Raw genomic sequence first — 23,082 nt, forward strand, 5'->3', positions numbered from 1 at the left:
AGTGAGCAGTGACCAATGGCCCTATTGGTGGACTCTCCATGGACTCTATTGGTCAATAGAGAATGTGATAGCCAATGTAAATAATATATAAATCAATCAGCCTCTTCTTCCTTCCTGTCCTAGGAAGACGAGTGAATTGCAATTTCTCATCCGGTGAGTCAAGTTTCGCTCTTGAAACACTTTGTTAGTAGGAGTATTTTTCTTCTTGTTTTTTTATTCTAACTTTCATTTTGGTTTTTTGTATTGGTTAGTCATGGCTAATCCGAGAAGCTCAGTCCAGCTCCAGCTTATGAATCCAGTTGGATTTAGATTTCATCCAACCCATGAAGAATTAATAAATCATTATTTGGTGCCCAAAACGCGTGGTGATAACGTGGAGGACTTGCTACTCATGGCAGAGGTTAACCTTTGCAAGCATGAACCATGGGATCTACCTGGTAATAAAAATTGACATCTGTATATCTTGTATGTTAATGTCAGAATGTTTTGTTAATGTTGCTTGCACTTGTGTCTGCGTAGATAAATCGATTATGAAGTCAGATGATCAAGCGTGGTATTTCTTTTGCCGTCGCGAACTCAAGAATTCGAACAGAAAATGTTCTAACAGAAGAACGAAGGCGGGATTCTGGAAATCAACCTGCCAGGAAAAGCCCATAAAGACTAAGCATACCAAGAAAGTGATCGGTATAAGAAAGACCTTGGTTTTCCATGAAAAAGCTGGGCCGAAAGCTAAGAGGACTGGGTGGATTATAGACGAATATGATAATATCACCGATTCTAGCCTGTCTAAAGAAGTAAATGCCAACTTTAATCTCCATGGTTGTAGTAACACTGTGCTTGATGCATCATTTGGGAAATTGTGGTCTAAGTAGTTGCTTCACTTTTGTGTTTGACATTTTCAGGGGCAATATGTTCTTTGTAGATTGAAGAAAAAACCAGATGAGAAGACCAAGAAAGGTGAACAAAATCACCACATGACTGCAGTCTCAGATTCTGATGCTGAACCAAGTCAGAGTATGGCTTCTAATTCTGAAAGTCAAAATGGAAGTGCGATGACGGTGAATTCAGCTTTTGATGCAAGTGAAATAGGCTACCATGTGGCTACTTATAATTTTGAAACTCCAAACTCAAATGAGCTGATGAATAACTCAGATCCTCAAGTTAGTGAATTAAACCACTACATGGCTTCTGATTCTAGAAATCAGAACTCAAATAAGGTAAAGTCTAATTCAGCTTATGCTGTAAGTGGGTCGCTCCACTCCATGTCTTCTAATTCTAAAACTCTATACTGGAATCAGCCGACAGTTGGTTATTGTGAAGGAGGCAAAAGCCACTATAAGGCTTTTGATCCGGAAACTCAAATTTCAAACAACATGATTATGCCAATTAATGAGAAATCGTTAATGGCTTATGAGAAATGGTTAATGGCTCCTGATTTAAAAAATCAGGAATCGCCCTCTCAACCTGAAGGTGAATGCGGTCCTTCCGTGGTGATACCTTCTTTGTTTATAAATCAATCAACTAATGATAGTGAACCCAGGAGCCAAATGGCTTCTGAATTTATAAATAGAAATGCCGACAAGGAAATCGATATATCAGACTTCGATGAACGGAGTTCCCTCACAGAAACTCCTCCGGATTTTTTAAATCAAAATCCTTGTAAGAAGACTGATATGTCAACCCTTGAAGAAGGTTATTCGAGTAACTCGACGACTTCTATTTCAGACAATAATCTAGCTGATGTCGCGCTTCCAGAGGTGAGTTTTAAGTAACATGCCTTGCAGATTATTTTTAATTTTTCTTATGTGGTTTGAGTAGCAAACCGTAGCTTATTCTTACCCTACAAGATACTTCCTGCAGGTAATCCGTAAGAAGTTGGAAAAGCTGGAAAAGTTTCTTGAGCTATAGAAAACAGCCTTGACACTGCACTTCAGCTGCCAGTATGCGTGGAATACAGCCACTACATGCGCTTTGATACCTGTGCATCTACTTAAAAGTATCAGTTCTCTAGTCCTATACCCCCTTCATTTCCTATTTAACCAAAAAAAAAACCATACCGAACAGTCATAAGGAGTTTATTATTTATGGCTTAAGAGGGCAACTACTAATGCTCCTCTAATCAGCCAATTAGGGTAACTTATGTCGCTCTATTTGTTTGGATCCTTGAATGCTTGCTGATCTATATATTCAGCTTGCTTAAATGATGATGTTGCTTAGTTCGGCTTCATCCAGCCCATGCAGCTTCAAGCTGCAATCCTTTAAAACATAGCCTTGCTGTCCCAAATCTGCAGCTATATCTACAGAAAGTCTTACTTACTATTAGCAGACAATGCCGCTTTGTTCTATGATCCTGATGCGATTGTTGTCCCTCAGTCCTAAAGACATTATACTTGCAAGTAGTGTGCAAGTTCTATATCTGTACATTTACTTTCTTATTATTCTTATGTGTTACTGGGTGTGTGAAGGTGAAATTGTATCTAGAGCAAACATCTCTTATGGATTTTGTATCTATGTATCAGTGTGTTTCAAAGATGTTGAACAAAACTTATGTTTAATTGATATGTTCTAGCTCTCTTTTCTTATCTTTGTTGAATGTTGGATTGCTAATGTAAAGTGAATGCAGATTGGCACTAGAATGTGGTGATTATGTTACTGAAAGTTTAGAATGACGTTACTGTGCTGATCAACATTGGGTAGATGTGATGCAACTTTCTGTCCTGGTGAATGGCGATGATCCTATTATGACTGATTGTTAAATGCTAGCTGGTTATATGTACTAGTAGCGTAACAGAAGGGATTGAAAGCCTCTTGCTAACATGTTACTGATTCAAATTTGCATCTCAGAAGCCAGTGACAGTGTGTGTTTTCCCGTATCAAACTATGTAGCCTGTCATTAATCTTAAAACAAGACCAATTTCCTGTATCATTGAAATCCAGCATCAAGCACAACATCCAGGACAGAAGTACTAAAGCACGGGAAATATCCAACCCTGAGAGCGAGTGATCGTATGAAAGAGATGGGATCGTTGTAAGCATTTAGCAGAAGAACCAGGGAGCAAGCAAGGAGAACAGGAGCTCTGCTGTGTAATCAAATTAAACTTGTAGTCAGATGACTAAGATGTGAAAATGATGGGACCGATGGAAACCAAAAAAATGTTCGGGGGGGGGGGGGGGGGGGGGGGCGGCGGCGAAAGTGGTGGGAGCAGACAGAAGAACTTCGGAAACAAGTTTGAAAACAAATCTCTAATAGCATATCAAATTCCCAACATGCAGACGACTGGTATCCATTCTGCCTGATAACTTATGGTTTCCACTTTCCAGCAAGTCCCTGTAGGGTCCAAGAAAGAAAGTCCTCCCTTGCCTGGGGATTGGATAAATCTTGTAGCAAAATCCAAGGCTCAAGCTTTAGTACTCTTTCCGTGTACACATAATTTAAGGACTACAATGAAAATGAGTTAAAAATCACATTATACTATAATGTTAGAGAATAATATAAATCATATCTTGAAATCTTAGCTAATAATTTAAGTTTTTGGATTGAAATGGTTCTTTGATATGATATCAGAGTCTTAATGACCAAGTAGTTTCGAGTTCGAATCTTACTATCTTTATTTATTTGATAAAAAATTAAATACAAGTTAATATGGGCTAGTGCAAGTTTCAAGCCCAAAGAGCTTTTACTTGAGGAAGTGTGTTAGAAAATAATATAAATCATATCCCGTGACCTCATCTAACATTTTAAGTTTTTGGGTTGAGATGGTTCTTTAACAATACCTTCACAACCACAACCATGTAGAAGAATACAGTAAAATTAAATAATTTGTATAGCACAAAGTATGCTGTAGTCTTCGCAGAGCATCAAAGATGTCTACGAGGGAGCCAGTGAACATTCCAGATTATTGTAGAAGAGGGGCAGTGGCTGGTGGTAAGAACTTGAGTGCCAAACCTGCCCCGTGGAAAATGCTTTTCATAAAGTGTCAAGAGAGAAAACGCGTTTCAAGTAGAAAACTACAAATGTGGAACTTCGGAGTCCAATGCCTTCAACTTCTTCTCGACAAAGTAGTGGGTACAGAGTTAATGGACATTTTCCATCAATCAATGGCCCACATCACTACATTGATGGACTCACCATTGATTCTATTGGTCAATTACTCATAAGAAGAGAATCTCTAGCACTTGGTGCAAATATTTTATGTTGAAAGCATGCTCACACTGTCCATCCACTCCTCTCTCTTGTTTCCAGCTTCCCACTGAAGTGAGCACTTCTCCATTCTTTCAAGACCAGATTCCTGTTTTAGGAAGAGTAATGAATTCCGATTTCTCATCAGGTCAGTCAAATTAACCCTTTCAACACTAGTCATCTTCATCTTCAACGTACACTACTTGGTTTTGTTTATTATTTCTAATCGATCGGTTATGGTTATGGTAGTCATGGCGAATCCAATAAGCTTAATGCAATTAATGAAAGCTGGATTTAAATTTCAACCATCCCCTGAAGAATTAATAATCAATTATTTGGTGCCGAAATCACGTGGTGGTATTGTGGAAGGCGTGCCCATGGCAGAGGTTAACCTCTGCGAGCATGAACCATGGGATCTACCTAGTAATGACGCACGACTATAGTATTTTCTCTCTCTCTATATATATATATATCTGTCAGGATATTTTGTTGATCAAGGTGGCTGGATTTATTTCCTTGCAGATAAATCGATTATAAATTTAGCTGATCAAGAGTGGTATTTCTTTTGCCCTCGCGATCTTAAGTACAAGAAGAAGAGCAGACTTTGTAATAGAAAAACAAAGGCCGGATACTGGAAGTTGACCTGCAAGATAAAGCCAATCATGGCCGGGCATACTAAGAAAAACATTGGTGTCATGAAGACTTTGACTTTCTATAAAACAGCTCGGCCGAAAGATGCGAGGACTGGCTGGATGATATACGAATTTGACATCGTCACCAATTCTAGCCTCTCTAAAAAGGTAAATTCATGGTTGAAGTAACACTGTGTTCGATGGATGAGTTGGGAAATTGTGATCTAAAGAACCCGTTCACTTTTTTGTTTTGACATTTGCAGGGTCAATATGTTCTCTGTAGATTGGAGAATAGATCAGATGAGAGGATCAAGAAAGGTGAACAAAATCACCTTATGGCTTCAGTCTCTGTTTCTGAAGCTGTACCAGGTCAGAGTATGACTTCTGATTTTGAAAATCAAAACTCAAGTGAGATGGTTGTGAGTTTAGCTTCTGATGATAGTGAATTAAGCCACCATATGGGCTCTGATTCTGGAAACCAAAACTCAAGTGAGCTGACCCCAGCTCGCCAAGTTAGTGAATTAAGCCACTACATGGCTTCTGATTTTAGAAATCAGAACTCATGTAAGTCAGGGTCTAATTTAGCTTACGATGGAAGTGGTTCGTGCCACTCCACGGCTTTTAACTCAGAAACTCAATACCGGAATCAGCCAACAGTTGGTTCAGTTTGTATTGTCAACAAAAACCATTATATGGCTTTTGATTTGGAAAATCAAAACCCAAATGAACTGCTGACAGTTGATTCAGTTTATACTGTCAGCAAAAACCATTATATGGCCCCGAATGAGCTGCCGACAGTTGATTCAGCTTATACTGTCAGCAAAAACCATTACATGGCTTTTGATTTGGAAAATCAAAACCCAAATGAACTGCTGACTGTTGATTCAGTTTATACTGTCAGCAAAAACCATTATATGGCCCCGAATGAGCTGCCGACAGTTGATTCAGCTTATACTGTCAGCAACAACCATTATATGGCTTTTGATTCGGAGTATCAAAACCCAAATGAGCTGCTGACAGCTGATTCAGCTTATATTGTCGACAAAAACCATTATATGGCTTTTGATTCGGAGTATCAAAAGCCCAATGAGCTGCTGACAGCTGATTCAGTCTATGATGTCAGTGAAAGTCAGTACATGCCTTTTGATTCAGAAAATCAAAATTTGAACAATATAAATTCTATATCAACTTATGAGAACTCGTTAATGGCTTCTCATGGTTTTGAAAATAAAAATCCACCCTTTCCACCTGAAGGTGAATGTGGTACTTCCGTGGTGATGCCTTTTAAATTTATAAACCAATCAACCTATGATGAAAGCGAACTAAGTAGCCTTTTGGCTTCTGATTTTGGAAACCAAAATCTAGACAAGGAAATTAATTTATCAGCCTTCGATGAAGGTGAATGGAGTTCTCTCACAGCAATACCTTCGGATTTTGGAAATCAAAATCCTTCTAAGAAGGCTGATATTTCAACCCATGAAGAAGGTTACTCGAGTTACTTGACGGCCCCTTTTTCAGAAAATAACCTAGCTGATGTCTCGCTTCCAGATGTAAGAATTAAGTAACATGCATTACAGATTCTTTTTGGTTTTTCTTATGTGATTCGAGTAACAAACCCACGGTTTATTCTTACTTTACATGATACTTTCAACAGGTAAGCCCTGAACTTCTAGCAGGGGCGCTGGAAGCAATTTTTGAGCAAAAAAAAAGCCCCAACACAGTACTTCAGCCGCCTGTGTGCGTGGAGGAAAGCCACTCCTACATGGACTATGATACCTCCACGTCTACTTGACCATATCTGTTCTGCGGACCTATACATCAGCGGCACGTTCCTATTCTGCTATTTTAATTTAACATAAACATCCATCCTAAACAATCGATGCAGTTTATTATATATGGCTTAAGAGGGCAAATACTAATGCTCCTCTGATATGCCAATGTGAAAAACTGATGTCGCTCTAGTTGTTTGGATCCTTGCATGGTTGCTGATCTGCATACCTTGCTTACTTTATGGTGGATGCTGCTTAGTCCGACTGCATCCAGCCCATGCAGCTTCAAGCTGCAAACATCTAAAATATAGCCTGTGCTGTCCCGAATCTGCATGCTATATTCATAGAAAGATTTTACTACTAGTAGCAGAAGATGCGTCTTGTTCTGTTGTCCTGATGAGATTGTTATCCCTCACTACCGAAGTTATTAACTCGAAAAAGCCTGCAAGTTCTACATATCTACAGTTGCTTGCTAGTTATTGTTATTTGTTGCTGTCTGTGTGAAGATGATATGTATCAAGAGCAAAAAGCTCTTATGAACCTTGTATCTAAGTATCAGTTATGTTTCAAAAATGTTAAAACAAAATTTTCTGTTTAATTTATAAGTTCTAGTTCTTCATATCTTTGTTAACTGTTGCTTTGCTGATGTGTAAATGCAGAATACTAGTACTGGAATGTCTTGATTATGTTATAGACAGTTTGTAATGAAGAAATCTATATTCATTAATTAGAATTATGTTAATCAACATTGGATCAATTTGATCCAAATTTCAGACCTGGTAAATGGCCATGATTAATTGTCGAATTCTAGCTGGTTGGATGTTACTGATTCAAAGTTGCATCTCATTTTTTTTTTCTTTATTATTGAAATCCCGCATCAAGCTCAACATCCAGGACAGAAGTACTAAAGCATGGGAAACATCCAACTCTAGAGTAGGGAAGCTCAACATCCAGGACAGAAGTACTAAAGCATGGGAAACATCCAACTCTAGAGTAGGGATGAGAAAGGGTATTCACGGGTCGGATTTCTTGATATATATCTATGCTTTGCTTATTATTCATCGGGTAAAAAATTTAGATATTCATAAACTATCAATTAGGTTTCAGATATCCAATGAGTATTCATTGTCTGTTATTATTTATTAATCAATAAAGAATAAAATAGTTAATATGTATATTTAAAGTGTGTGTGTGTATATATATATTAAATGATAAGATGTTAAGTATTATTCATATTGTATTAAAAAAATCAAAATATTCTACAAATATAATTATATAATATAAATATGTATTTTGAATTAGATTCGAGCAGGTTTGACGATGTTTATACCCTGTTCATTATACATATGGTTCAAAAGATTCATAACCATTTAGGTCGAGTGATATTCATCGGTTCGGATTATTGTGATCCATACTCTAGTCATATGAAAGCAATAGCAGCGTTGTAAGCATTTAGCACAAGAACCAGGGAACAAGCAAGGAGAACAGGAGTTCTGCTGTGTCATTTTAAGCAATCAAATCAAACTTGCAGTCAGGTTGAAGGCGGATGTGAAAATGAGGGGACCAATGGATACCCCCAAAGCAAAATTGGGGGACAAAAGTGGTATGATCGGAAGGAACCTGGGAAACAAGCCTGAAAATCTCCAACAACATCTCAGTTTTCCAACATAAATAGCTGAAATCTTTCAGGTGTGACGAATGACTTGTGGTTACCAGCAGGCAAGTCCCCTGTAAATAAGATTTTAGAACAAATTCTACGAAGCCTTGGCAAATAGTTGCGAAGGAAACAAGTTTCAACGCCTCCTTTTTTCCAAAGACGAGAGGAAGTCGGATCCACATTGCAATAAACCTTGACATGATTGATAAAACCTGTAGCTTCATGATTGAAATGAAATCTTTAGACCCAACTGGTAGCCTACAAGCACGCAGGAGAGGATTTCAATGCCTTTTCACATAATTTTTGTTGTGTTTTCATAAGTTTTGATCCCATCATGCAAAATTTGTACAAGCTTTCTATGATGTAGATCCAGTAAGGTCGTGTTTGATGAGAAAAGAAACTATATCTGGTTACATTCGACCCCGAATATTACAACGTAGATCAAGCCGTAAGTTAGCGTGTAGTTTCTGTGATGGTTCCTTCCAGAGAATTCTCGTTGCAGTTCGTGCTCAGTCTTTAACTTCTCGAGGAAGTGATTGTGACTTCGCACAATCTTGTTTCCTGTCGTTAATTTTATATAAAATGTATTTATCGTCAATTCTGCCCAACTCCTCTTTTTTTCCCCACTTCACTTAGAGCATCTTCGACGAAAAAGCCAAAAGAAAAAAAAAATTTAATCTTTTCTCCCATGATTTTGCAGCTCCAAGTTAATAACCAAATGAAAAACTAAAATGACTTTTATGCGGAAAAAAAGTCATTTCTACATGTCTATTAAAATAAATTATTTAAAAATTATTTTTTTCATCATCACAACTTTTCTCAATGTTTTTTCTTAAAAAATAAAAAATATTAATATTAAATATATTAAAATAGAAATGGATGGTTAAAACGACTTCTTTTTTTTTAATTGAAATACACATAAAAAAATATATATTTACACTATTCAAAAAGCTCTTACATATATTTTATTCCCATTTACTACACACATGCACAAACTTCTTCTATCTGCATTGTTGTGGGTTAATTTTCAAAACATATTTTCATTTAATTTTATGATAATAAAAATTTATATTTTAAAGATTTTTAATAATTTTGTTGAATATTTATTTTGTCCACAATGAATATCCGTAAAAGCTTAAATGATTTAAATTTTAATAAAAAAAAGATATATTTATCTTGTCAAAATTCCTTTTTGTTATTTTTTTATTTTGACAGAGTTATTTTTTATTAAAAAATAAAAAAATTAAAAAAATATCTTTCAAAACTGAGATTATTTAATTAAATAACAAATTCCTTAGCTAAAGATTTATTTTTCCTATTTGTCAATTTATTTTTAATTTTGCTTTTGGATATCATAAACTTTTTTTAATTGGAAAACAAAAGGATGTTTCTTCTGTTTAATGAAATAAATTAAAAAATAAACAGAGTGATAAAGTCAGAAGCTGATATTCAAGGTTGTTAAAAATATATTTTTGACACGGTATGAAAAATACAAAATAAAATCAGATCATAAAATCATAAAAAAAATTTTATACATAATTCAAATATTTTAAAATATATAATTCAATAAAAATTCATATATAGTTTATCCATCTTAAAAATATATATTACTTCAAAATGAATAGTTTTTATACTGCTCGAGTGACTCCACTAAATGACTGAAGAGAAGAAACATATGAATTTTGGTGTATGCTTTGACTTGCACGTGACTTTTCTTCAGCGTAAGCGAATTTTCTGAGAAGGGAATAAAGAAGTTCGTTAGTGGAGCCCAACAACCTTGAGCTGTAAGTTGTGGGATAAACCCTCGGAAAATGAATTTCTCCTTTTATTTTCTTTTTGGAAAAATCTTATTGCTAATTTAAGCATAATTTGTTTTACGTTGAAATAAATATTTTATTAATATTTTCTAATGATTTTAATACATTGAGTCAAATATATATAAAAAGGTTATTTCATACATTTCAAGAAACTTTTACCGAACACATTTGCATCGTAATACCGAACTCACCGGCTCGCGAACGGGAACAGCACACTGTACGGACATAAAGACACAGTTTGAAGTAGGCCCCACTTAGATTAGAAATCAATGCCTTCGAAACGACGAACTTCTTGGTGAAGTAGAGACTTTTTGGATGAAGCGGATGCTTGGATGTTTGGGCTCTACGCTGAGAAGCACAAGATTGCCTATATATACACACACAAACATGCAACGGCTCATCACAGATAGATAGACGATTGATCTTACACATTGTCACTGCTCCATTGCCTCCTTTTCTTATTTATTTGCCTCCATCATTTTCGATTGCAGAATATAGAATTTCTTCTATAACATCGGTGAAGATTTATCTCTAATTAGTTTAGATAATGTGATCTTGTGGCCTTGCTCTAAGTTGTGTGATGGGTTGTAAGTTGTAACTTCAGTTTCTTTTTCTCTTTTTTTTTTTCTCAGTTACAGACGAAGTGAGTGACAGATAGATGACAAGCTCAACAACACCTTTTCGATCAGCCCCAGTGGGTTATGGATTCCATCCAACCGATGAGGAATTAGTGAACCATTTCCTCAAGTTAAAAATGATCGGTGGCTATGATCACGTAGTCAGCACAATCGCCGAGGTTAACGTGTGCAATTATGAACCTTGGGAACTACCTGGTACTTGCATATGTGCATGCATGTTTGTTCAATCTTTTTCTAATTTGTAATTTGCTAAGGAACAAATTCCATGTTGATTGTGTAGGGCTATCAGCAATTCAGTCAAATGATCCAGAGTGTTATTTCTTTTCTCGTCCCAATTACAAGTACTCCAAAAGTCAGAGGGCTAACAGGACTACTGGGGCTGGATACTGGAAAGGCACCGGTAGGGATCGTACAATCACGGCTAAGAGCACAGGGGAGCAAATTGCTACGAAGAAAACTTTGGTTTTCTACAACGGTCGCGTTCCTAATGGAGTCAGGACCAATTGGATCATGCATGAGTACAATCCAACTTTCAGCTTCCCTAACAAGGTATGCTCTCTTTCGAAGTAATTTTCTAGAATTTATTTCTCTTTAATTTGATAAAAAACTTGTTGATATCAGCTCTTTTGATCAGATTATACAACCTGCCTTTTGTTCTCTTGTTATTATTATTATTATACATTGAAATGCTACTACAAACTTTTTTTTGGTCAACTTTGTGTAGAGGGACTTCATTCTCTACAAACTCAAGAAAAATCCAGATGATTTGCCAGCATTTGATGAAGGTGAATCAAGTGCTTCCAACGTGGATGAGGTGAGAAATAGCACGAATTACAGGCAGTTTTTAATTTCAAATTGTTTCTTATAAGCATATCAAGAACTTACCTTGACCTCTACAGGAAGACTCTCAACTACGAGCACAACTGGAATCATTCAGTGGGATTGACGAGGGAGATTATAACCTCAACTCTGCCCTACACTTTTCAAATTAATGGGAACGTGTAGTGAGAAAACCCCCCTCCTAAAATGGGTTTTCTATCATCCATGTGTCAATCTTTGCTATCGTGTTGTAGCCAACTTTATTTACTAAGTTCCTATGTTGGTACTTTATCAGCATATTTGTCCTAGATTTCTTATCTATTAATTAGGGTGTAGCTGAGGCCTCAGGCCTCTAGTTGTATTTATGGTGTTTCTCCTTGTTTGTTTTGCCAGAGTGTGATTTAATGCATTTCAAGTATTTAAGCTTTGTGGCTCGTTTATGATAACATTGTTAATTGTTTAGTTAATACTAGTTTGTGGGAGATGATTAATAAAGAAGGAAAAAGAAGAAAAAAACTGGTGTTTCTACGGCCTCTTGCTGACACGTCCTGTTTATGATAATTTTCCTAGAGGCTGGAGGCTTGAGAGCACTGCAGACAAGTATGGTTTGCTATAATAATTTGCATGATCTAATCTTCAAGTAAAATCCCATAACTTGTAGGCAGCGCAGCTGTTCATTTCGAAAAGAGCATGATTCTATACAGGAAAAAAGAAAAAACATAATGCACGAAATGCTTTTTAAAGATACGGCCATGGGTGTAGAGAAATTCAACGGGAATACCAGGAGATCATCTCTAATTCTGTAACCCGATTACCCAAAATCTAACACTCCATGTTCCTAAAACAAAATATGAAACATAATGGCAACAGAACTACAACACACATAAAATATAAAAATCTCAAGTCAGATGCAAATTTTTGTACAAAAAACAGGATGCCGTTCCCAGGACGAGAATTCCTTTATCAGAAGAAAAGAAACAAATGAAGGCGATTCTGTTTCTGTTTTAAAAAATTGACCAAAGGGTAAGTAGGCTCTGGGCAGGCAATACAGCAAACTAGCGGGACCATAACGAACAAGTGCTACAAAACTAGACCATTGAAGACCTGCAGAATTAGAAGAACCAAGCATGTACAATGACTGAGTGAAAACTCTGTAAACCCCAACAAACCAGCCTCGACTTTCTTCTTCAATGCTGACCAGCATGCTAGTTCACTCTACAGATCTCCCTGCCTATGCTACTGGGGTATACAAAGGCCGCATCAACGCGGAGACCTCCTTTGGTGTGCGTGAGTTCAATCTGAGTCATTGAAAATTTCTTCATTAATTCGCTACCTTGACAATGAAATCCTCGTAAACCCAGTTCCCAGGATTGTTCAGAAAGAATTTTGATGTTGAACAAAAAATCACGTTTAATTGACAGGATTTTCCAGAAAGCTTTGGATTCTGCTCGTTGATCATCAGAAGTTGTTAGCTAGAATCGTACAGGTTTTATATCCCAGCCATGGATGTGCAACGAATTACCAACTCTACGGCCCATTCTCTTCGAGGACCTGCCAAGCTGGAGTCTGAAGAATAGGCTATACGTCCCTTTCGGAAATTCGAACTCAAACTCCCCATCTACTACAAACCACCAAATATCTTGAAGATATGCAAAACCGTGTGGAATCTAAATCCAGAAAGAGGAATTGTATACCAGTCAATTGTTCCTTCTAGCATTCAGAGTCCAAAGACAGAGAGACAACCATAAGCAAGATATAGATCCAGAGTTTAGATGGCCCTAAATAAACAGAATTCTCTCTTGCTGGTCTCTTGTTGAATGAAATTAATTACTCAGACTGATTCATTAGCGGTAACTCAAACCAGTAAACTAAAATAAATCAGTAGATATCATGAACATACTAGTAAGTGAAGGACCAGCAAAATGAAATTACTGAAATGAAATTGAGTTTACTAATCAAAGCATTTAAAAGGGCAAGACGTATAATCCATATAAAAGCCAAGAAGTTGAGATTTGATCACACAGAAGACATCATTGCTAAACCACCAAAAAAGGCTTTATGTTCTAAAGTTTTTCATTAAACAATATTTCCACTGCATCCCATTGGATCTAACAATCTAAAGAAGACAAGAAAATATATTTGTTTTTTATGAGAATTGTATCTCACTTTGAGTCCTCAGTTGAAATGTGGTTCCAATATCTTCTGTAATCAATCCCAGTAATGGCTAACCCCTTTGAAGAAATCGAAAAAAAAACCCACCAGTATTCTTATCGAGCCACATCTCCTGTAAAACTAAAAAGCCAAACCATTTACACTTGAGGGTCTAGCTCAGTGGTCAACTGCAAGGCTTGCTTTGTGACTGTTCCGAGTTCGATCATCTCCGTGTACCAGCCTGTCACTCCCGTGGTGTCTTACCTGCCTACTGGGCTTGCAGAATGTTCAGTAGGCCCGGGGATTAGTTGTGGTGCGCGTAAACTGGCCCGGACACTTCGGGTTATCAAAAAAAAAAAAAAAAATGTCAAACCATTTTTATCTCACAGAACTCAGGGTTATTAAAGGGACTTATATGATTATTAACTTTAAAATTTATAGGATTAATCGAGATGCGTGGAAACTAGTCTAAACACCCGTATTAATAATAAAAAAAAAATCAAACCATCTGATCCTATATATTCTAATATTAAAACACGAACAGGAATTCAAACACAACCTGAACATTGCATAATACATCTTTTACACATACTATAGTTTCGTAATAATTGATTTTTCTTGTATTATTGATAATTATTAGTAATCTTCTATATAAAAAAAATTACCCGTATAAAACAATTAAAAAGATAAAAATTAAACAAAAAAATTCGGATGATACACACCCTATATGTTTCAAAAAAAAAAAAATAGTTTAGGCGGATGATACCTTGTCTGTATGGGTTAAAAAAACCCAAGCGCGTGATCCAGATATTATTTGAGGCCATCCATCTTTTTTTTTCTTTATTTATTTGATTGTTTAATTTTATAACAAAATTCTTTTTAAATAAAATTATTAAAATAACATGTGAAAAATCATTCGATTATGCCATCTTTTCCAAATAAATTTTATGGTTCTTCAGAAATAACTAGTAGTATTTTATTAGTTATTCTCTAAAACATACTTTGAAAACAAAATACAAATATAATAAAGAAATACTAAGTGAATGTATCATTATTATTTTTCATGGGACAAGAATTTTATTTTATTTTATTTACTTGTGTTTGTTTTTTTCATCAAAATAAATAATAAAAAAAATAACTAATAAGATCTCATTAGTTATTCACTTATTTTTTTTTTGTAATATTAAAAATTACTTTATTGATAATTAATTATTGTTTTATTTTTTTATATTTTCGCATTAAAATAATTTAATTACTTTTTAAAAACATTTTCTAACAATAATGTTAAGTTCTTAACTATGTTTTTGATTAAAAAAAAAATGTTTGCGTAAACAAAAATGAATAATAAAAGGAAAGTTTTGGTTTAAGAAATACACTTTCTTATTAAATTTAAATCATTAGAATTTTTATGATTAATTATTTTAATTTTACTAGTGAAATATCCTGAAAAGGATACGGCGGGTTTCATAAATGGACGAAAGTAAAATATGGACAAAGAATCCGAACCTTAAAAACCACACAAATTCTATTAATTATTACACGCTTTGCAGATGAGTTCTAGTAACAAACAACCATTAAACTACTCACGGGGGGAGCGCGTACGCGCGTGATCCTCAATCTCCCTCCCCCATATATATACTCTCTTCTTCTTCTTGGTCCTCCATAGACCTCCCCCTAATCCCACCTCTTGAAACGTTTACTCGTCGTTACTCTCACGTTGAATCTTCCCCTATCCCTCTCTACAAAATACAACTCATATTAAAAATTGAATATATTCACAGTATATACACACACACACACACCCCTCCTTGATATCTTGCAATTGAGGGGCTGGTTTTGTTTTGTCTGGTTTCAGTTTAAATGGCAATATTATCTCCTTCTTATCTCACATTCAAAGCCAAGAAACTCAATCTCTACAAAATCACAATAACCATAATCCTATGTACAGTCTTTTATTTGGCAGGTTTTTATCAAAACTCTCGTGGCACTATCTCTATTAACACAACATCATCATCCTCAATCACAGCTTTCAGATGCGCCCCCACAAATCACAGCACCACAACGCTAGATTTTGCAGCACGCCACTTTGCTCAAGACCCAAAACCTCCGGTGGCGCGTGAGCATCACTTCCCGCCATGTGACCCTAAGTACAGTGAGTACACCCCATGTGAGGACGTTGACCGTTCGTTAAGATTTGATAGGGATAGACTTGTATACAGAGAGAGACACTGCCCGGAGAGCCATGAGATCTTGAAGTGTCGTGTACCGCCTCCGTATGGTTATAAGATGCCTTTTAGCTGGCCGGAGAGTAGAGAATTGGCATGGTATGCTAATGTGCCACATAAAGATTTGACGGTTGAGAAGAAGAATCAGAATTGGGTCCGCGTAGAAGGAGAGCGGCTCAGGTTCCCGGGTGGTGGAACCATGTTTCCTCGCGGTGCTGATGCTTATATTGATGACATAGGGAAGCTGATAAATCTCAAAGATGGGTCAATAAGGACTGCCATCGATACTGGTTGCGGGGTACGTAACATCTTCACTCTATTTTACCCTTGTGTTCTTTACTGTTTCTTGAAGAGATGGATATTGAATCGGGCGGTTTTAGTGTTTCTAAAACGTTGTTTCGATAGAGTTGAAGTTTCATCTTTATAATTTTTTGAAAAAGAATTAAAAATACGTTGTTTGCTGGTACTGAGCTGGCTGGACATGTTTGCTTGATTTTCTTTATTTTTATTTTTCTAATCAAGTAGCATTTGAAGAAGGCGATCGTGAGCTTGCATTAGACTAGTTTGATGTTTCTCCTCTTTTATTATCATGCATGGTAAATTTTGGGAAATACTGTAGGGTTGTCCAATTTTCAGTTCTGGGCCTAATAATTGAATAATATGTAGGAGGTTTAATCTTCATTAGTGCCCTTCAAAGAAAGAAAAGCCAGTAGTTTCCGGGAAGAAACTGTAACGTCATTATAGTGGAAAATCAGTGTAAACTTCCTGAAAGTGAGATTTCATGCTAGATTGAGAGAAGGTGGATGTAGAAATTAATATGCGTGCTAGGATTCATGAAAGTCTTACTTCGGAGCAGATTTCCATGTTAATATTATGGGTCAGTTTTCTGAGAATAATTAATATCACACTGGGTCAACTATCCTTGAACAAGAAAGTCTGATGGGTTAAACCCGTCGCCAGGCAGCCCAGCAAAAGGATGCTTTTTTCTTTATATTATAAAGCCTAAATAGACTTGATCTTTCTGTGGGTCAAGTCAAGGAGAACTTAACAGTGGACGAGATTAGTTTTATTTTTTCTTCATGAAAACAAACGTAAAGCACAGTTTAATGGCGCAAGGTTTCTTAACAGGCACCTAGTTTTGGAGGAGATCGAGTTAACAAATAGATCTTGACAAGTTTGTGTTTGTTTTCTTTTTTAAAAATCCTTCAATTTCAAGTAAAGTGGTTAGCAAGGGATAATCATTTGTTTGATCTCTGGGAATGCCTTTTGCATATCTAAGTTACCCCAGTAAACAATCATTAATTAACAAGTCTCTGGAAACGTATTATTGCATTATTCTTCAAAATGTTTTTTTTTAATGTATTAAAATATTTATTTTATTTTTAAAATTTATTTTTAATATTAACACATCAAAACAATTTAAAAATATAAAAAAATTAATTTTAAACAAAAAAAAAATTATCAACAAATAGTTACCTCAATGTCAAACTCAGGCTCCGTTTGTTTCATGGAAAGTTGTTTTCTGTAAATTAATTTCTAAATTTTTTTGTTTTTGTTTGTCATTAGAAAAATTGGTTAATGAAAATCATTTTCTAAAAGTTATGAATAAATTAGAAATGTCATGTTATTTGCTGATTATATTAAATTTGATCCTTAAACTTTTGATTGCTATATATTTTGTTATGAATCTTTTTTTTTTCAATTTCATCCCTTAGAATTTGATTTAATTTGATTTTTATGTTAATGTTAGTTCTTATTTTTATGATTGTTATTTGTTTTCTCTTATCATTTTTTTAATTGAAATTTTTTTTATCTATCAGATTTGATCCTCATTCTTTTGATTATTATTTATTTTATTTTAAATAATTTATGAAATTATAATTATTATTTTTTAATTTCATCATCTTTCAACCTTTTTATCTATTAGATTTGATCTCTATTATTTTGATTGTTATTTATTTTATTTGAGATAATTTGTAAAATTAGATTTTTTTTTTCAAATTTAATCTTATTCAACTTTTTAATTTGCAAGATTTGTTCCTTGTTATTTTAATAAACTTGAAAAAAATATTAATAAATTATTTTTAATTTATTTTTATTGATATAGTGAAATACTAGAAAGCATTTTTAAATTTATTTTTTATGATACTAATAAACATTCAAAAATAAATTTATTTTTCAAAAACACCATCCAAAAAATAAACTGCTTTTGCCTCAATTTACAACTCAAATTTCAACCTACCTACGTAATTTGATGACATCAGTCTTCTTTTCTTACACGCCATATGTAATTGAGTTTGATTTTTAAGAAAGACAGCATAGAAATAATTATTTCACCGAATCAACCTTCCGCCCATGATAGTAAACGAATAATTATAGAACCGTCCTCTCCCCTCCTTTAATTTTTATTAGCTCTGACAGGAGTTCTTAACAAATTAATCTGATCACTATATAATCAAAATTATTTTAATATCAATTAGGCATATCATATCTAATTAAAGGCGATCGATCGTAACTTGTTCGATACACGTTATCATGCAATTTTTTTCACTGCTTATTAATATGTATTTATGTTGGCCGTGATGATTCCCTTGTTCAATCATTTGACATTTCTGTACGTTTGAAGAATTCAATCCCTTTAATCAATTATCAATTATTGGAAATGGGCCCTCTTCTCTTAATTCATTGACCTCAATATGTTGCAGGTTGCAAGCTGGGGAGCTTACCTTCTCTCAAGGAATATTCTAACAGTGTCATTTGCACCAAGAGACACCCATGTGTCTCAGGTGCAATTTGCTCTTGAACGTGGAGTCCCTGCGTTGATTGGAATTATTGCCTCCATTAGGCTACCTTACCCTTCAAGATCCTTCGACATGGCTCATTGCTCTCGCTGCCTCGTTCCCTGGGGCCAATATGGTAGTGCAGATGCTACAATTTACTTGTGATTTACTTGATAATGTGTTTTACATGATTTGATTTAGTTCTTGAGAAATGTTCTGAGCAGACGGACAATACCTTATTGAGATTGATAGAATTCTACGTCCGGGTGGATACTGGATTCTGTCGGGGCCGCCGATTAACTGGGAAACTCACTGGAAGGGCTGGAACAGAACACGTGAAGATCTTCGAGCAGAGCAATCTCAGATTGAGAGAGTAGCCAAGAGCCTGTGCTGGAGAAAACTGGTTCAAAGGAATGATATTGCTATTTGGCAAAAACCCACCAATCACGTCCATTGCAAAGTTAACAGGAAGGTGTTCAAACGCCCACTCTTTTGCAAGTCACAAAATCCTGATATGGCATGGTAAGTAGCTTTCAATTTGAGTTGACACTTGTTTGTCCTGGGTTCTGATGTCATGTGCCTCAGAAAACATTTGATTGGAGTGGGTTGGGTTAGGCATATGTCATGTCATAAAACACACTATCCCTTGCTTTTAATAATGAATTTACTTCTGCAAGCAAACAAGTAGGGACTCTTTAGTTGCGATACTCAACGTATTCGACCACCTAAATTCTTATTTTTAGGTGGCATTTTTCTTCCCTGCCCTCTCTTTTGGGCACTTTATGCTTTAACTTGGTTGCTGAAACAAGCAGTGAATAGGCGCTTTCAAAATAAAAAAAAATTGCCCACTAATCTCCTATAATGCTCATTTGCTTTTGCACTGTTTGATTGGGTTTTTTGTTATTTTATTTTCGTTTTATAGGTACACCAAGATGGAGACTTGTTTGACACCGCTGCCTGAAGTGGCTAGCATTAGAGATATAGCTGGTGGGCAGCTAGCAAAATGGCCTGAGAGGTTGAACGCGATCCCTCCTAGGATTAGTAGTGGAGGTTTGGAGGGACTTGCAGCAAATAGTTTCGTAGAAAATTCAGAGTTATGGAAGAAAAGAGTAGCATATTACAAGAAGATCGACTACCAGCTAGCGAAGACTGGGCGGTACCGTAACTTGCTCGATATGAACGCCCATTTAGGGGGCTTTGCAGCTGCTCTTGTTGATGATCCAGTGTGGGTTATGAATGTTGTCCCTGTCCAGGCAAAGATGAATACTTTGGGGGTCATTTTCCAGCGTGGCCTAATTGGAACGTATCAAAATTGGTATGCTTTTTAATCTCATTCCAATTAGGTACAAGTAGTTTGATTAAGGGACCGGTTAGCTATAATTTCACATAACATGATGTGTAAGAAATTAAGAATGAAACACTTCACCAAGAGTTTTTAAGGTACTTTCACTGATTAAAGGAACATGCATGTGGAGTGTTTGAAAATACGGTAAAAACACTACTTTTTATATGTTTTTTTTCTTGAAAATACATTTCCTTTCTCCAAGAGCTCCTTTTAACTGTGCGGAAGGAAAAGAAAATCGGGATTTTCATACATAATTGTTGCTACTCTATAGTAGGGCATCCTAGAAAAGCAGCAGGTAAACCACCCAGACCCACAACCGCTTTGTGGTGGATGCTTTTGCAGATTGTAGTAAACTTCCAGATCAGTCTATTGTTGGCAAGACTTGTTTTTGTCAGCGCAAGTGACATCAAACATGTTAATGAATAATATTTATTAATGAAATTATTGTTCTCACATGATTTACTATTATTAGTCATACACAGTGTCCCTATGCTCAAGCAGCCAGGCTCATTCAATCAAGTTGAGGTTGTTACTACTACCTGCTTACTGATTTGTCTCTTTCCAGGTGCGAAGCCATGTCTACTTACCCAAGGACTTACGATTTTATTCACGCTGATTCTCTTTTCAGCCTCTATGAGAATAGGTGAGATTAATTTCTGTGTTGTTTATGCGGCTTTGACTGTATGTACTGCCTTTGTACATGGCGAAGATACTGATCCTCGTAATTTATCCACTGGTGCTTGGCACTGCAGATGTGGTGTGGAAGATATTCTGCTAGAAATGGATAGGATCTTGAGGCCGGAAGGTAGTGTTATTATCAGAGACGACGTCGATATCTTGCTGAATGTCAAGGCTATCATGGATGCGATGCAATGGGATGGCAGAATTACAGACCATGAAAGTAGCCCTCACGAGAGGGAGAAGATTCTTTTTGCAACCAAAAAGTATTGGACAGCACCACGTCCAGACCAAGATTAAGGAGGGGTTGCTGCTTTGAGATGGAATTTTTATTTTATTTTTTTGGAGTTTTTTAAATTTATAATCACAAACATTCTTTACACCCTTATGGCTTATATTTTTATATATATATTATACGTTCATCAAGAGAACGCTTTTTTTCTGTTTCCGCCATTTTTCATTCTAGTAGGTAACTTGGCTTTTAAAATTCAATAATTCAGTTTCAGTGTTGTTTAAATGCGTAGGGTATGTTGAAAATAAAAGTTAGGGTACTAAGATTGCAATTCTAATATTGTAGAATAATAGAGAATAATTAAAATCCAAAATTAATTGGAAAAATAACAAAAAAAAAAACTTCTAGATTTATTTCCTATTTGTTGTTGTGTTTTAAAAGTGTTTTTGAAAAAATTTAAAAAAAAATTATTTTTTTCTTTGCTTTAAATTAATACTTTTTTTATGTTTTTAGATCATTTTAATATGTTAATATTAAAAATAATGTTTTTTTTAAAATATTATTTTAATATATTTTCAAGTAAAAAACATTTTAAAAATAATTCACACTTAGAAGTTATAAATGCAACAGTACAAAGTCAGTTCTAGAAATTTTTTTATCAAAATATAGAAATTATATAGAATTATATAAGTGGTTATATGTAATGTTAGAAAAAAAAGGAAATCTAGTTTTAATGTTAAAAATTATATAAGTGGTTAGTTGTATTCATCATAACAGAGAATTAAGGTAATCACTACGGAGATAATTTTGCCAAATCGAAGCTATGATTTTTCAGGCATAGTTTAGGAAAGAGTTTGAACTTATTTTTTATTAAAATTTAATTTTTTTAATATTTTTAAATCGTTTTAATATGCTAATCACTTAAAAAACAACTATTATCATACTTTCAAACACCCTTTTAATATGAAATCAACTAGGCATGGGCATGCACTAATTTTTTTGTAAGATCTTTAGATGTCTCAAGTATATTTTAAAGAAAAATAATAATAACTCAGGTTATAGTTTTAACTATCCAATTAGTTATGTAAAAACCTAGTGAATTATTTTTATAAAAAAACAATGTTATTTTTACATATTTATAAAATAAGAAAAAATAATTTGATCCGAGTCAACTCACCTGACTCGTGACCTATGACTTACTTTGAGGTGATCCTCGAGTCGGGATTGAAAAGTATTCGATATATAACTTTTAAAACCCATGATACAGGTTGTTAAAATGGAAGCACCGTATATGAAAAAATAAAAAGGTCCAAATCCAATACTCAACAAATCAAATATCGAATAATAAAATCAGGAAAATAAATCAATTGCATGATAAAAAAAATAACAATTAAAAAAATGAGAATGAAAAATAAAATAAAAAATAAATTAGAGAGAAAGAACAATTCTTTGATCAAAGGGTTAAATTGAAAAAAAAATAACAATAGAACAAAAAAATCAAAAAAATAAAAACCAAATTATAGTCTCAACCGGGTTGAATAAACAAGTTTTATTTTAATGAGATAATAAAAAAAATTGACAACGATTGTAAATGAATAACTTTTTTTAAAAAAATAATCACGATAACCTGAGAAAAAAACCTCAAGAAGTATGTTATTAAATAAAAAAAAATAGAAAAAACCTGACTCAAGCACACTTGAGGTTGTGTGATAAACATGTAATCTAAATAATAAGAGGCGGGTCAACTTGGATAACCCTCAAAACTTATGGCCTAGGCAATGAGATAGAAATAATTCAACAAATATTGTTTGACCTGTGACTCGGGTAATCTAGGGGCTAGACCAAGCCGGGCTCTAATAAAAATAGGGGGAGGATTGACCCGGTATTATCCGATCAAAAAACAGGGTTGACCCGTAACCCAATTAGCCTTGGGAAAAACTACTAAAAACCCTTTGACCTTATTTATTTATTTTTTTCAAAATTATGTCATTTTTATATGTTTATAAAATAAAAAGAATGGTCAACCCACTTGATCTGTGTCCTAGGACTTGCCTCGAGTTGACCCTCGAGTCAAGTTTGAAAGTTATGTTATTGATAACTTTTAAAACTTGTGACATATGTCATTACACAGGAAGCATCATACATGAGAAAACCAAGAA

The 23,082-nt window shown here is 34.8% G+C and overlaps 4 protein-coding genes and 1 pseudogene across 8 annotated transcripts; 4 read left to right on the plus strand and 1 right to left on the minus strand.

Moving 5' to 3' along the window:
• On the plus strand, positions 1 to 2,582 carry LOC7461744 (NAC domain-containing protein 14). Its single transcript, XM_002301290.3, has 5 exons — positions 1 to 153; positions 252 to 437; positions 520 to 794; positions 903 to 1,757; positions 1,861 to 2,582. Exons 2-5 carry the CDS (start codon positions 254 to 256, stop codon positions 1,906 to 1,908), a joined length of 1,362 nt encoding a protein of 453 aa, XP_002301326.1. The 5' UTR covers positions 1 to 153; positions 252 to 253; the 3' UTR covers positions 1,909 to 2,582.
• Positions 2,583 to 4,027: 1,445 nt separating this feature from the next.
• LOC7494041 (NAC domain-containing protein 53) lies at positions 4,028 to 7,200 on the plus strand. Of its 3 annotated transcripts, none has more exons than XM_024594131.2 (5): positions 4,028 to 4,328; positions 4,430 to 4,622; positions 4,703 to 4,980; positions 5,076 to 6,362; positions 6,467 to 7,200. In XM_024594131.2, exons 2-5 carry the CDS (start codon positions 4,583 to 4,585, stop codon positions 6,602 to 6,604), a joined length of 1,743 nt encoding a protein of 580 aa, XP_024449899.1. In that variant the 5' UTR covers positions 4,028 to 4,328; positions 4,430 to 4,582; the 3' UTR covers positions 6,605 to 7,200. The 3 variants fall into 3 exon arrangements, with proteins under 3 accessions (XP_024449899.1, XP_024449898.1, XP_002301327.2); XM_002301291.3 differs by having other exon boundaries at positions 4,030 to 4,328; positions 4,430 to 4,603; XM_024594130.2 differs by lacking the exon at positions 4,430 to 4,622 and having other exon boundaries at positions 4,029 to 4,328.
• A 3,245-nt stretch (positions 7,201 to 10,445) lies between these two features.
• On the plus strand, positions 10,446 to 11,939 carry LOC7494042 (protein NTM1-like 9). Of its 3 annotated transcripts, none has more exons than XM_002301292.3 (5): positions 10,446 to 10,572; positions 10,694 to 10,888; positions 10,974 to 11,242; positions 11,418 to 11,507; positions 11,593 to 11,939. In XM_002301292.3, exons 2-5 carry the CDS (start codon positions 10,714 to 10,716, stop codon positions 11,683 to 11,685), a joined length of 627 nt encoding a protein of 208 aa, XP_002301328.1. In that variant the 5' UTR covers positions 10,446 to 10,572; positions 10,694 to 10,713; the 3' UTR covers positions 11,686 to 11,939. The 3 variants fall into 3 exon arrangements, with proteins under 3 accessions (XP_002301328.1, XP_024450979.1, XP_052306727.1); XM_024595211.2 differs by having other exon boundaries at positions 10,447 to 10,572; positions 10,688 to 10,888; XM_052450767.1 differs by lacking the exon at positions 10,446 to 10,572 and having other exon boundaries at positions 10,581 to 10,888.
• Positions 11,940 to 12,148: 209 nt separating this feature from the next.
• Positions 12,149 to 13,890, minus strand: LOC18096348 (F-box protein PP2-A13-like; annotated as a pseudogene).
• A 1,428-nt stretch (positions 13,891 to 15,318) lies between these two features.
• Positions 15,319 to 21,133, plus strand: LOC7461745 (probable methyltransferase PMT15). The gene is made up of 6 exons (XM_002301293.4): positions 15,319 to 16,186; positions 18,594 to 18,804; positions 18,893 to 19,190; positions 19,591 to 19,983; positions 20,579 to 20,656; positions 20,766 to 21,133. Exons 1-6 carry the CDS (start codon positions 15,524 to 15,526, stop codon positions 20,989 to 20,991), a joined length of 1,869 nt encoding a protein of 622 aa, XP_002301329.1. The 5' UTR covers positions 15,319 to 15,523; the 3' UTR covers positions 20,992 to 21,133.
• Positions 21,134 to 23,082: the final 1,949 nt, after the last annotated feature.

The sequence above is a fragment of the Populus trichocarpa genome, chromosome 2, assembly GCF_000002775.5.
Source record: "Populus trichocarpa isolate Nisqually-1 chromosome 2, P.trichocarpa_v4.1, whole genome shotgun sequence".
Taxonomy (NCBI): domain Eukaryota; kingdom Viridiplantae; phylum Streptophyta; class Magnoliopsida; order Malpighiales; family Salicaceae; genus Populus; species Populus trichocarpa.

Bases quoted from the DNA above. Each gene is read 5' to 3' on its own strand.
- LOC7461744 (XM_002301290.3), top strand. From the start codon at position 254: ATGGCTAATCCGAGAAGCTCAGTCCAGCTCCAGCTTATGAATCCAGTT. The intron at 438-519 runs GTAATAAAAATT...GTGTCTGCGTAG, and splicing joins TGAACCATGGGATCTACCTG to ATAAATCGATTATGAAGTCA. The intron at 1,758-1,860 runs GTGAGTTTTAAG...TACTTCCTGCAG, and splicing joins CTGATGTCGCGCTTCCAGAG to GTAATCCGTAAGAAGTTGGA.
- LOC7494041 (XM_002301291.3), top strand. From the start codon at position 4,193: ATGTTGAAAGCATGCTCACACTGTCCATCCACTCCTCTCTCTTGTTTC. The intron at 4,604-4,702 runs GTAATGACGCAC...ATTTCCTTGCAG, and splicing joins TGAACCATGGGATCTACCTA to ATAAATCGATTATAAATTTA. The intron at 4,981-5,075 runs GTAAATTCATGG...TGACATTTGCAG, and splicing joins ATTCTAGCCTCTCTAAAAAG to GGTCAATATGTTCTCTGTAG.
- LOC7494042 (XM_002301292.3), top strand. From the start codon at position 10,714: ATGACAAGCTCAACAACACCTTTTCGATCAGCCCCAGTGGGTTATGGA. The intron at 11,243-11,417 runs GTATGCTCTCTT...AACTTTGTGTAG, and splicing joins CTTTCAGCTTCCCTAACAAG to AGGGACTTCATTCTCTACAA. The intron at 11,508-11,592 runs GTGAGAAATAGC...TGACCTCTACAG, and splicing joins GTGCTTCCAACGTGGATGAG to GAAGACTCTCAACTACGAGC.
- LOC7461745 (XM_002301293.4), top strand. From the start codon at position 15,524: ATGGCAATATTATCTCCTTCTTATCTCACATTCAAAGCCAAGAAACTC. The intron at 19,191-19,590 runs GTAAGTAGCTTT...TTCGTTTTATAG, and splicing joins CAAAATCCTGATATGGCATG to GTACACCAAGATGGAGACTT. The intron at 20,657-20,765 runs GTGAGATTAATT...TTGGCACTGCAG, and splicing joins TTCAGCCTCTATGAGAATAG to ATGTGGTGTGGAAGATATTC.